The 14,409-nt window shown below is 36.8% G+C and overlaps 1 protein-coding gene across 1 annotated transcript in view; it reads left to right on the top strand.

The window, feature by feature from the left end:
• Positions 1 to 11,780, top strand: part of LOC149241480 (uncharacterized) — a 45,920-nt gene extending 34,140 nt beyond the window's left edge. The window contains exons 3-8 of the mRNA XM_089370559.1: positions 951 to 1,021; positions 1,221 to 1,436; positions 1,763 to 1,888; positions 1,977 to 2,078; positions 2,164 to 2,310; positions 11,443 to 11,780. Of these exons, the coding sequence (XP_089226685.1) occupies positions 951 to 1,021; positions 1,221 to 1,436; positions 1,763 to 1,888; positions 1,977 to 2,078; positions 2,164 to 2,181 (533 nt within the window). The 3' untranslated portion in view covers positions 2,182 to 2,310; positions 11,443 to 11,780. The remainder of the gene's footprint in view (positions 1 to 950; positions 1,022 to 1,220; positions 1,437 to 1,762; positions 1,889 to 1,976; positions 2,079 to 2,163; positions 2,311 to 11,442) is intronic.
• The last annotated feature ends 2,629 nt before the right edge of the window (positions 11,781 to 14,409 follow it).

Below are 14,409 nucleotides of genomic sequence, written 5' to 3'. Positions count from 1 at the left end.
CTGCTGTTTTTTCCATATAATCTTTCGAACATTTCCCTGATGCTGTTATTGTATGACTGATGCTGTTTGATGCATCTCCGAATGCGTCCTTCCGGCGCCTTATATCCTCATTCTCCGAGATATTTCGATCTCAATGTATCTCAATGTAACATGATTCATATATTCCACAATATATTAATATGATGATTTTTTCCTACTGAAAAAAAAAGATAATGAACTCAGCCTCTGGAAATACACAATAAATTGGGAGCTAGTGTTTCAATCCTGTTGAAATTTCACATTCCGGGAACAAAAGATAAATCTTCCACTGCTAATCAATCACCTCAGGCTGGTAGGAAAGCAGCTCTGACACCACTGTAATATCCCTTTTTCAATATTCAATACTATTTCTGACAAATTCCTTCAAGATTTTTTCTCGTAAACATTCTGCAAATTAAATTGAAAATAAAACAAGGAATTTGCTGGAAATATCCCTTTTTAAAATTATGAAAGGGCAGACCATTTGACTATCATATGTTTGATATTGATGGGTATTCCAGAAGGCATTATGTCTTCCTTGTTGGGTGGCAGAGTGCCCCCATTTATCTTTCTGGGGCAGATGGTGTGAAGCCCATGTAAGCAGTGTGTTTCTCCCTATCATTGTGTATTTACTATTTGCATATAATTTTCGTGGACACGATGAATATTTCCTTATTTTCCATTATCTTTGGGTTTATTCTGGAATCTGCTATATTCTCTGTTTTTGTGCAATATAGATCATTTATTTTCTTTACAGTGAATTTGCTTGGAAATTTTTTGCTATTGCTTGTAATGTTGGCCTGAAAACTTATTTCAGGTAAATAGCCATCTATTAGAGAGTTGCCGCTGATACCTTGTTCAACACAATTTTTCTGTGCAAATGTCATGTGACATGCCTCATGTTCATTCTTTTCCTCTACTTTCTTGTATAGAATGCAATGACGGAGAATCCCAGCTACCCATCTTAGAGTTCCCAGTGACAGATCACAGTGATTCCTTTGAGGTAAATTAGACAGAATTCAAAATAATTCATCATTAATTTTTCAGATATTAATAGTAAAAACAAATATAGTATGTTCTCCATAACGTTTTCTCAAAAAGTTGAAGACTTTTTTTCATGCATCAAGATGCAAATGCTGAATTTTCAAATACTGAATATTGCAATTTGTAACTTAAGAGAATGATCTTTTGTTGCCATTTAGTCTGGTCACAATGCTGAGAGCTCAGTGACACTGCTGAAGAGTTCCCTTTCAAGAAATTCAGAGAAGTATGAAGATGGAAAGCTGGATGTAAATGTCAGAACAATTAATGTTTCTACAAATGCATCTTCAACTGGATCAGGGACTGGAACTCCTTCTGCCAGTAGTACAGCAGGTTTTGGTTTTTCCAGTCCTCGAAAGAAAACATCAGAATTTAATGTGGGTAAATCCATCTTTGATAAAATTCTTAATCCAAGCATTACATAGCGCCCAGATTTTGCTCCTTATAGAATTGTCCTTGGAGACGTAAGGGAAAAGGTTTGTTACTCCATTGATTATGTTTCTTGTTTGCAAAGAATATGTTCATTTTGTCAAATATCTTGGGGCATCTAAGTTTGGATGTATTTTATGTTTGTTTAGATCAGCTAATGTTTTGAATTGAATTTATCGTAGTTAGGATTAACGTTAAAATTTGAATCGTACCTTGTTCTCCTTTCAAATGTTTCATATCTAATGTGCGTCTGTTTATACACTTGTGCTTATAGCTTATCACTACACGTAGGCGGATTGAAGAGATCTTGGAGGGCATTCCCTGTGATTATGACCCTAATCAGTACTATGAAAATTCAGCACAACTTTTAGAACCTCTGATGCTTTGCTATGAATCAATGGTATTTCTAAAGTTCTCTGTTTGGAGTGAGCATCTGCTTTTCCTGCCGGGGTGAAATGTGCATCATTAATTTAGTTCGTTTTCTGCAGCAATCATGTGGGTCAGATATCCTAGCTGATGGATGCCTGGCTGACCTTATTCGGCAGGTTTCAACATTCGGAATGATATTGATGAAACTTGATCTGCGCCAGGTATTTATCATAAGTATGGTTCAAATGTTCCAACTTTATAATTTGAACAATCGACTGTCAGATTTATCAAATTTTGGTGGATCAGGAATCTGGCAAACATTAAGAAACTTTAGATGTCATTACGGAGTATTTAGACATGGGTACCTATAGTGAATGGGATGAAGAAAAGAAGCTGGAATTTCTTGTAATTGTGCTCAAAGGCAAGCGGCCCCTTGTTCCCCCAACTATTGAGGTAATTTACTCCATGCTAGCATATAAATAGTTTGACATGTATGTTTATTATTATTATAGTATGTGCAAAATGTGTTGGTTGTATGATACTTTATAATTGCATTCTGTTTTATGTTAACCCAATTGAAAATTAAATGCTTATAGATGGTTGGGGATCAACAGTTTGCACAACTTCAGTTGGAATCATTGCAATGGCAAAAATGTGGGGAAGATGGAAGACATATTTTGACCATGAAAATTGTGACATCACAAGAGAAAGCAAGGATTGAGAGGAACCACTAACAAACCCTAAAACCTGCAATAAGAAAGGAGAAAACAACACTTGATAAAGAGTGAGCAAGTGCACTAGTTGTGAACCATAGATGCACTAGAGTAAAATACCATAAGAGTGCTATATAGAGATAATTGATCACAAATGTCACACCAAGATAGCGAGAGGGTGCAATAGTATATGGTGCCTGCAGGATACACTTTTAGAGAGAAAAACAGCTCACACTGATTATTTACAAATGACACTTAAGTGTGTATTTATAAACATCTCAAGAAATAGCATGCCCTCCCCATGGGGGCTTATGGACCCACATTAGATTGACTAGGTCAGCCTTAACATATGTTGCAGTAAACTTGGGACCCCCCTGTTAATTTTCCACTCTTCTATGCTAGTACAAGTTATCAAAAAAAGATTTACAGTATAATCCTTGTAGTATATGCGTAGATTAAAAATTACAATGCACTTCATTTAGGACCTGAGATTGGAGAAAACCGTTGAGTTGTATTGTCATCCTGGAATTCCCTTTTAGCGGGAGTGTTTTAAGTCAGGGAGGAACGAAGTTGCAGAGGCTGAAGAAGCTGTTTTGGAGTGAGCTAGAGGAGAATGTTTCTGAATTTCTGCTAGTCACACAACCTAGAGGCCTTTGAGTTGAGAGCAGAGAGCCTAAAATTTGTCATGAACGTGGTGGATAAGATGTGGGTGTTGAATGAGAATGTCTAATAGCATCTCGATCTGGGACTTGAGGTCTTTGAAGTCACCAGTCTAATGTTGTTAGGCTGACTCGGACTATCTTAGCTTGGCGAGCCATGAGACCTGAGGTGGCAGAGAGGAGGCCTTCAAAAAATTTAGGGAGATCAATGACAAGGGAGAAGCTTTGATTTCCTGGAGGGGGCAAGAGCCAAAATAGAGGATGTCGCAGGGAAACAACAAGACACTAACTTTTGAAGGGTGCCATAATTGTCTTTCCCATTAGGTTAGAAGCTGTCATTCTAAAATGACGGCACATCTAAACTAGGGGGCCCTCATTCTAAAATGATGGCACATTCAAACTATGGGATCCTCCATTATTGAGAAAATCCAATGAAGAGCCAAGGGAATGCATGAGAAAGGTACAGGGGGGAGACTATGATGGGACAAGGTAATCACACTTGAGATAACAAAAGCACATGGAGCAAGGGTTATGAAGGGTATCCATGTGTGAGCCACGAGAAGAGGCAAAGAATGAGGAGAGAGCCATGAAGGGTTCGAGAGGGTGGAGCGACATCCATTGACAATTAAATCACCTTCTTTTGCTTGTAGAGCCAAATTGGCTTGGAAATCAACTTGATTATTGTTTATCTAAAGGACATGAAAAAATGAGAATCGAGGAAATGATGGAAGAGCTGCATGAATTCACTTTAAGACTGAATTCAAATTGGCATTTGAGGAAGAAGAGTGCACCTAGACGTGTTGCATTGTGTTGTTGGAGTCTCCAACAATGGTGAGCTTTTGGATGGTGTGGGTTGCCTAGTCTTTAGGGCACGCAGAGAGTCGATTTTTTTCTTTTCACTCCCTTCCTTTTTAGTAATTTTGTGGAATTATTTTGGGCAGTGCCAAACATGGTCCATTAGACTAGACTCATAGATAATCCTAAAAATTAACTATAACACTTAATAATTCGCATAAAACCATAGTGTCAAATTGCACCCAATAACCAAAATAAAAATGAAAAGGAGATAAAGGATCCAGTTCCATTTTGAAAAAGCAAAACACCTTGTATGAAGTTAGGTTCTACTGTAATTTCTAAAACTTATGAGGCAAAACTCATCAAATTTCAAAGAACAATAATCTTGTAATTAAATTTAAAAATGAAGAAACCTCTTCATATTTTGGTTGCGAATACGATGGCCTGAAACCTTGGCTCTCATCCATCATTACTGAAGAGTCTGGCTCTGATGTTTGCTACACCCCCTCGACTCTCTTAGATAGTTGAATTGCCAATACCTTGGTCAAGATTGAAATGGTTCAGTCTATTATTAATATTCAGGTTGTCATCTGTTATGTTGTCCTCCAGGTCTATGATTTTTCCATTTGTGAATTTTGCATCATTATCCTTTATGAGCTTCAGTAGAATTTTCCATTTAAACTCAATGTTCTTAAAAACCTTAGCTTCATTATGCCAATCCTCTTTGTTCAACTCCATTCATTGTCAATCCCCTACATTATCTTGTTGTTTTCTCCACCTTTTATAACCTTAGGCCACCTCACATGATACAGTCTCTTCCTGGCAGCTGTATCATGGATGTGATGCCACCATGGCTTGGTGAGCTAACAAGTTTGAAGGAATTGTATATTTAACATGACTAGAGGTGCCAGTATTCCCATACATCCACATGTGTCATACATTCCCTTATTTTCTTTCAACATGGAGTGGTATGAATTCTCACTTAAATTTGCTTTAGTCCCAAATGATCTCAGTAGTTACAAATCTGGTTCCTCATTTTATTGTACCATGTTGTTACATAGGAAAACCTTATTAAAATAATCTTTGCAACAAGACACCTAATTTCCTTTGAGAGATCTTGAATACTCCAATCTCTGATACCCCATTTATCTAAAACCCAACTACTCGAGGGTAAAGTCTCTTTCAATATTGAGTGTATCATTTCCTTATTCAGTACTTAAGTTAGTCCCTGAATTGGAGCCTCAAATTCAACGTTTGTTTGATATGCCAATGGAGAAAGCAAAAATGATACTATCATTGTGATGCATTATTACCTCATTATTCCCAGATCTTCCTGCTTGGACCCTAACTGCCCCATCAAGATTTAGTATGAACCAACTCTCAGGAGGTACCTCTCTAGGTAAGGGGTTTAGTTTGGTGGAAAATTGTATCAAGTTGTGGATGCATGTCTATATGTGCTCTTGTTTTGACTATTTTTAATTTTCTTTTCTTTCTTGACAAACTTTGTTGTTTTTTTGTGTACTTTGTTTTTAGTTTATTTCTACTATGTCTGATTTTCACAAAATTGGGAAGATCTGTGACACTACAAAATATGATTGAATGGTAAGATAATCTGCTTCACATGTGGATTATTACTTATCTTTTTGTATGCCTATTCTAACATTTGGTGAGAATTTTTTGCTTGTCCCTTTGAAGAGGCAAAGTTCTGATCTGCATATGCTAAGTCTCTAAACTTATGGAATTGATAATCTATGTAATTGAAGAGGAAAATAAAAAGTGTAGAAAGTGAATAAAAATTGTAGCCATTATGTGTGTACTTATATATCATTGTTTCATAGTTCCATGCATTATGCAAAATCTACAAATAGATGGTTGCTCTTCAGACAAGCAATCTCATGATTTTTCCTTCTTGAGTAGCCCATCATGAAAAACTTTGTAAAATAATGCTACATTGCGTGACAGGTTTCATTTGCAGTTTAACTCTTAGTTGCATTATGAGTAGACATTGTTGGGCCCCTAGCCAAGTTTTCTAGTCATTGTGTTTGACAGTATCTTCTCAAAATGTATAAAAATTGTTTAGAGACTACATTAGAATCTAGAGCATATTAGATTGGTTGCCTATAGAATATTCATAATTGTGCTTCTATTTGTATCAAACAGAGTGCTATGTTCTTCATTCATTTCAGATATTCGATAGATAGCTGAAGCATAGTAAAATTTATTAACATTGAATGGTTTTTGGAGCAAATTTCATTTGGATATATTTTTGTGCATCAACAGTTTGCATGCAAATTTATTGATAAAATTGTGATTATTGAAGCACTGAATTTTCAAGATACGTAGATCCCTTGTAATTCTAGCACCTATTTCAAGATATAGTTGTTGCATGAGTTTGATAACTTTTCAACTATATTAACTTGGATTGGATTGTGTCCTACATGAGTTACACTACTTTTTGCTTACTATTTTTTCTCTTAAATAAATGAATATCCTTCTATATAAGTTTGGTGATTACAGGGTCCACTCTAGTCTGTTGTTGAGAAAATATATTTTATTTTCATTTTGGCGCGGTTGATGATTGTTTGTAATTGCGACTGCTGGACGTTGAGACCATTCTGTGGATCTGTCTCAACTTTTAGTGGAAATTAGACAAGGAGTGTTTGGATTGGACTGAAGGAGATTAACATGAAGTAAGGAGTTACGAGCAAAGATGATATGAAAACAAATAAATTTTATTTTTATATTGTAAGGATTTCTTCCAGCAATGATTCTAAAAAATTTGGAACGACTCAGAATCCATCTTTAAAATGCTAACGTTTGCAGTCTTACCCATTGCAAAGGTATTTGTGATGTGTTTCCTTTGGTTCATCATGGCTACAAAGTATGTCAACATTTTAACTCCTAGCAATTGCAAGCTTCTCAATGGGTACTCTTCCTCTTTATCATTTTCTACTCATTGCATGTTGTAGCATGTTCATTTTTAGCGGGGGAAACAAAAAAATTGTATCACAATTACACATAATTACATTGGTGCCCAGCGAAGGGTTCTACCAAGACCTTAATTCTGTATTATCACTGGTTTACCTATCAAAGACCACTGCCTAAAAGATTCTAACCATTTGAACACAAACCATTAGTTCCTTGAGGGTGTAGACGGATTGGCAAAGTCTAGTTAGACACATGAGCTATGCCACGAGGTCAAAACCCAAGGGATTAGGGTGGGTGCATCCCCATAAGGTGGCTCTGGCTTGCTGGCAAGGGCCATGATAAAAAAATTGCATTTATCCTTGACTATCCATGCCAAGATCTGATCCTTAGGTGCCTTTGCTTCAAGAATTCCTAGATGAAATGTATAGATTCCTTTCAAATGGCCCTTTCTTCAACTACCATCACCTTGACCAATGTGTTAGCACCAAATTTCTATTCAAAGCTTCATCTTGTTTAATTTCTTGGGGTATCATTGACAGACATGTAGAACTACAAGCCCCTTTGTGTCTAGCAAGAGTCTAAAAAACTCCTGAAAGTGGTTTCCTCTATGCACTATGTTTCAAACTAGATCAATGACTGCACTATACATATTTTAGATTTCTTTTGCTGTTCTTTTCAAAATAGGCTAGGAAAATAGAGGTAGGCAACAATATTTTTCCTCCACCCAAAACAATGATAATTGTGCTTCCTATGCAATTTATTATGGTTGGTGGAGGAAAGTAGGCCTCTTGCCTTAAATAAGAGAGCCCCGATTTAACATGACTAGAGGTGCCAGTATTCCCATACATCCACATGTGTCACACATTCCCTTATTTTCTTTCAACATGGAGTGGTATGAATTCTCACTTAAATTTGCTTTAGTCCCAAATGATCTCAGTAGTTACATATCTGGTTCCTCATTTTATTGTACCATCTTGTTACATAGGAAAACCTTATTAAAATAATCTTTGCAACAATACACCTAATTTCCTTTGAGAGATCTTGAATACTCCAATCTCTGATACCCCATTTTTCTAAAACCTAACTACTGGAGGGTAAAGTCTCTTTCAATATTGAGTGTATCATTTCCTTATTCAGTACAGAAGTTAGTCCTTGAATTGGAGCCTCAAATTCAACTATTGTTTGATATGTCAATGGAGAAAGGAAAAATGATACTATCATTGTGATGTATTATTACATCATTATTCCTAGATCTTTCGGCTTGGACCCTAACTGCCCCATCAAGATTTAGTATGAACCAACTCTGTGGAGGTACCTCTTTAGGTAAGGGGTTTAGTTTGGTGGCAATTTGTATCAAGTTGTGGATGCATGTCTATATGTGCTCTTGTTTTGACTATTTCTAATTTTCTTTTCTTTCTTGACAAACTTTGTTGTTTTTTTGTGTACTTTGTTTTTAGTTTATTTCTACTATGTCTGATTTTCACAAAATTGGGAAGATCTGTGATACTACAAAATATGATTGAATGGTAAGATAATCTGCTTCACATGTGGATTATTACATACCTTTTTGTATGCCTATTCTAACATTTGGTAAGAATTTTTTGCTTGTCCCTTTGAAGAGGCAAAGTTCTGATCTGCATATGCTAAGTCTCTAAACTTATGGAATTGATAATCTATGTAATTGAAGAGGAAAATAGAAAGTGTAGAAAGTGAATAAAAATTGTAGCCATTATGTGTGTACTTATATCATCGTTTCATAGTTCCATGCATTATGCAAAATCTACAAATAGATGGTTGCTCTTCAGACAAGCAATCTCGTGATTTTGCCTTCTTGAGTAGCCCATCATGAACAACTTTGTAAAATAATGCTACATTGCGTGACAGGTTTCATTTGTAGTTTAACTCTTAGTTGCATTATGAGTAGACATTGTTGGGCCCCTGACCAAGTTTTCTAGTCACTGTCTTTGACAGTGTCTTCTCAAAATGTATAAAAATTGTTTAGAGACTACATCAGAATCTAGAGCATATTAGATTGGTTGCCTATAGAATATTCATAATTGTGCTTCTATTTGTATCAAACAGAGTGCCATGTTCTTTATTCATTTCAGATATTTGGCAGATAGCTGAATCGTAGTAAAATTTATTAACACTGAATGGTTTTTGGAGCAAATTTCATTTGCATATAATTTTGTGCATCAACAGTTTGCATGCAAATTTATTGATAAAATTGTGATTATTTGAAGCATTGAATTTTCAAGATACGTAGATCCCTTGTAATTCTAGCACTTATTTCAAGATATAGTTGTTGCATGAGTTTGATAACTTTTCAACTATATTAACTTGGACTGGATTGTGTCCTACATGAGTTACACTACTTTTTGCTTACTATTTTTTTTCTTAAATAAATGAATATCCTTCTATATAAGTTTGGTGATTATAGGCTCCGCTCTGGTCTATTGTTGAGAAAATATATTTTATTTTCATTTTGGCGTGGTTGATGATTGTTTGTAATCGCGACTACTGGAAGCTGAGACCATTCTGTGGATCTGTCTCAGCTTTTAGTGGAAATTAGACAAGGAGTGTTTAGATTGGACTGAAGGAGATTAACATGAAGTAAGGAGTTACGAGAAAAGCTGATATGAAAAAAAATAAATTATATTTTTATATTGTAAGGATTTCTTCCAGCAATGATTCTAAAAAATTTGGAACGACTCAGAATCCATCTTTAAAATGCTAACTTTTGCAGTGTTACCCATTGCAAAGGTATTTTTGATGTGTTTCCTTTGGTTCATCATGGCTACAAAGTATGTCAACATTTTAACTCCTAGCAATTGCAAGCTTCTCAATGGGTAATCTTCCTCTTTATCTTTTTCTACTCATTGCATGTTGTATCATGTTCATTTTTAGGGGGGGAACAAAAAAATTGTATCACAATTACACATAATTACATTGGTGCCCAACAGAGGGTTCTACCAAGACCTTTATTCTGTATTATCACTGGTTTACCTATCAAAGACCACTGCCTAAAAGATTCTAACCATTTGAACACAAACCATTAGTTCCTTCAGGGTGTAGACGGATTGGCAAAGTCTAGTTAGACACATGAGCTATGCCACGAGGTCAAAACCCAAGGGAGTAGGGTGGGTGCATCCCCATAAGGTGGCTCTAGCTCACTGGCAAGGGCCATGATAAAAAAAATTGCATTTATCTTATGCCAAGATTTGATCCTTAGGTGCCTTTGCTTCAAGAATTCCTAGATGAAATATATATATTCCTTTCAAATGGCCCTTTCTTCAACTACCATCACCTTGACCAATGTGTTAGCACCAAATTTCTATTCAAAGCTTCATGTTGTTTAATTTCTTGGGGTATCATTAGCGAACATGTTGAACTACAAGCCCCTTTGTGTCTAGCAAGAGTCTCAAAAACTCCTGAAAGTGGTTTCCTCTACGCACTATGTTTCAAACTAGATCAATGACTGCACTATACATTTTTTAGATGTCTTCTGCTGTTCTTTTCAAAATAGGCTAGGAAAATAGAGGTAGGCAACAATATTTTTCCTCCACCCAAAACAATGATAATTGTGCTTCCTATGCAATTTATTATGGTTGGTGGAGGAAAGTAGGCCTCTTGCCTTAAATAAGAGAGCCCCGATTTAACATGACTAGAGGTGTCAGTATTCCCATACATCCACATGTGTCACACATTATCTCAATTTCTTCCAACATGGAGTGGTATGAATTCTCACTTAAATTTTCTTTAGTCCAAAATGATCTCCTTAGTTACACTATCTAGTTCCTCATCTTATTGAACCATCTTCTTACGTAGAAAAACCTTATTACAAGAATCTTTGCAACAAAACACCTAATTCTCTTGACAAAACAAAACAAAACAAACCAAAACAAACCAAAATTATTACTTGAAAGGTAGAACTTAAAATTTGAAAGCTATCTGATCTGGATCTAGAGACACAATAGACTGTGGAAAAAGAATGATAGTATTGATGAGTCTTCCCGGGAAATAAGCTCTAACTGTTAGACCACTGCCCAAATTTCAATTATTTGCAATGGCAATAGTGACTCTAGCTTTATTTGTATGAATAACGACTTTGGCCATTGTCTTATTTGTTTCCTATGAATGATTTTGATTTTCAAACTCCAACTATTTTGTTGTTAATTAATTAAAGCTTTGATGACAAACTTATAGTTTTCAAAGCTCTTTTCTAAATCTATTTTCTTGAGCAAATTTGTCTTTTTACTTTAGGTATTGTAGATTGCTACTGTGTGACATATGATATGATATAATTTCCTCGATAAATAGACAGAAGTGTTGTACAACATAGTCCTTTTTATATCTAAAGAAACAGTATTTCCAAATACAAAATTTATTAATTAAGAATATCTTTTAGACTTCTTTGCTAAGTTATGATTATATTTCGGTAGGGGATTTTGTGTACGCTGATATTGTGTTGTCTCTTTGTTTTCTGTCAGGTAACAATGGTTAATAAGGAATGTGTTCTTGAGCATCAAGAACACATCTTATTCTACTATCGACAGGAAACTCCATGGTTTTTAGGCATGGCAACAAAAATGCAGATGTTAGTGGGATATCCAAAGTCCGTGTTGGATGAATTTAATACTAGTGATGATTTTGATTCCTTGTCAGATAAAGAATGTCACGAGTCAAATTCAAATAAACAGAAGCAACTCAAGAATGAAGGTGAAGCTATTGCTTTCTGTCAAAGTCAATTTCTTTTATTTGTTAGTTGCAGTCATGTTTTGAGTGCGGATTTATAAAATTCCAAATTGCATGTTGGTTTATGTAAAGGGGATATATATATATATATATAATTTTTTTTATCTTATGTCATTCATGATTTCCGGAGATCCATGTTACATTTGCACAAAAGTTTATATATAATTAAGATATCTAAACACCAAACAACAACAACAATGAGATTTCTCTTTCACTCAACTTATAACATATTGCATCTGTCTTCATCAACGCTTTTCTTCCATATGATATTCACTTATGCCATTTCCTTTGCAATATTTGGTGCATTTGCTAGTTATAGGTCATTTATAGATTATAAATGTCTTCATAGTTTCACTTCTAATTGAGTATTCAACTGAACATATTGATTCTCTTATACATAACTATTTTTCCTTCCACCCACTTTTCATAACTTCCATCACCATTAGGTTGGGACTTGCAACTTCAACGTTGCTTTGCTTGTTTAGTAAAATATTGCTGAGCTTTTAATTTATTGAAAGTTGTAGAATTTACAATCTATGAAGTTTCAAGGTCTAATTTTTAAAAGTCTAATTATTTAAAGGGTGCTAGCTCAATGGAAGAGCACATGCTTTACAAGCAGGAGGTTGGTGGTTCGATTCTATCGTGCCCTGACATCCATATGGAATGACGACGATCAATTTTTGGTGACGGAAGCTCTTTGACCATCACCAATGAGTTTTGGTGACATTTTTCGACCCTCACCAAAATATGAAATGGTGACGGTCAACGAATACCACCATATATACGCATCAATAGTGACGACCCTTAAAGGTCCGTAACCATAAATCATTTTTGTTGATATGAAATGGTGACGGTTGTTGTCCATCATTATAGTCATTATTCGTGACGGACCTTGAATGTCACCACAACACCTATACTTCGGCAATGTTGTTTTTTTTTACGATCAACAAACGTCACTATATATATGCACCAATAGTGACGGCTATAAAAGATTCATCACAATAAATCGTTGTTGTTCATATTAAAAGGTAACGGTCACTATCCGTCATTATAATCAATATTCGTGATGGACCTTGAATGTCACCATAACACCTATAGTTTTGGGGATTCCACCTTTGGTGACGTTTAGTTTTTGGTGACGGAGGCTATGGTCCGTCACCATTGCTCATATGAAATGGTGATGATTGCTATCCGTAATTATAAATCATTACTGGTGACGGACTTTGAATGTCACTACAACACCTATAATTTTGGCGATGCCACCTTTGGTGACAAAGGCTATGGTCCGTCACCATTGCTCGTATAAAATGGTGATGGTCGCTATCCGTCATTATAAATCATTATTGGTGACGGACTTTGATGTTACTACAACACCTATATTTTTGGCGATGCCACCTTCGGTAACGTTCAGTTTTTGGTGACGAAGGCTCTTTTGACCGTCACCAATGAGCTTATGGTGACATTTTTCGACCCTCATCAATGTACTTTTTCCTTGTAGTGAATATTTCTTATTTCAGTTTCTTTTTTTTTTTTCTCAGCAATACTAACTAATTTATATTAATATGTATAGGTAAAATTTACAGCCAGGAAAACTGTCTGCCCAGGGCCAACTGTGGCTTCTTGGGTGACTCTATCGTTCTTACACTTTTGCCTCGCAGGGCGAACTGTCCAGACGAGAACAAAATTGATGACTCTTTGATAATTCATGCTGAAACAAAGCGGCCCACGCAGGGGCATCCCAACAAAACTTGCAACCCATAAAGGCTGTAAACGCCGAGACCATAACACTGAACCGACACATACATAAGACGCATGCCAAACATAAAACACCACACCCGGCCAGACTAATATAGCCCTGGCCATGACATAGAAAGGAAGAAAACGGAATAAACCAAAATATGAGAACCTGATATCCACCAAGTCCCCAAATTCATCCTGAGCGAAGGAAGCCGAAACGAGGTTGCGCATCTGAGCGTTAATCTTCTGGTTTTGCCTCCAGAATTCTACTCCAGCCTTGACCCTCTGGGAGGCCATCCAACCAAGCCTCGGGATCCTGCGCGGCGTCTGGCTCCTCTTGCTCTCGAGCTCGGAAGGGGGTCTGCTGAGGCTCCCTCTCTGAATGCTCCTGTGCATTTGAAGGCTCCCCCGTTGGGCGCTTCCCTTTGTCACCCTCTGAACGAACCCCTTCAGGTACCAGTGAAGGTCCTTCCTCCTCCTCAGGAATTTTGGTGAAAAGCACTGAGATGTGCGCATTGATTCCCGGATTGTCCCTGGAGCCATCCAGAGTAAAAATGACAGAACCAAACGCTGGGAGCATGGGTGCTCCATTATTGGAGCTACCAGCTTCCAGAAACTGACCAGATGGAATTGGGGCGGCACCTGCCCTTCTATAGCAATAGCAGCAGCAACAATGGTGATGGACATCCGCTGCAGGGGGACGAGAGGATTGTCCACGCCCTGTGCCTCTTCTGCAAGGCATCCGTTCTCGCAACCACACCATGGAATCCTCCAATTCCTTTTCCTGTTCCAGAGCAGCGGAGGATCCGCTGAGGCTGCGTAGCCTTCCTGAGGCTTGCTGACCCCAATATGAATCGAGGCTGAGCGCAATTGAGCCCAGACAGTGACCAGAAGAAACCAGCAAGGAGCGGACCGCAGCCGAGCTTTCAATAACCACGTTAGAGCTTCTGCGCTCTGAGTTCTGA

Source organism: Pinus tabuliformis, chromosome 8 (assembly GCF_031772625.1).
Source record: "Pinus tabuliformis cultivar Carrire ecotype Pingquan chromosome 8, CPIR1, whole genome shotgun sequence".
Lineage (NCBI taxonomy): Eukaryota > Viridiplantae > Streptophyta > Pinopsida > Pinales > Pinaceae > Pinus > Pinus tabuliformis.
This window is presented reverse-complemented; position numbering and strand designations above follow the sequence as displayed.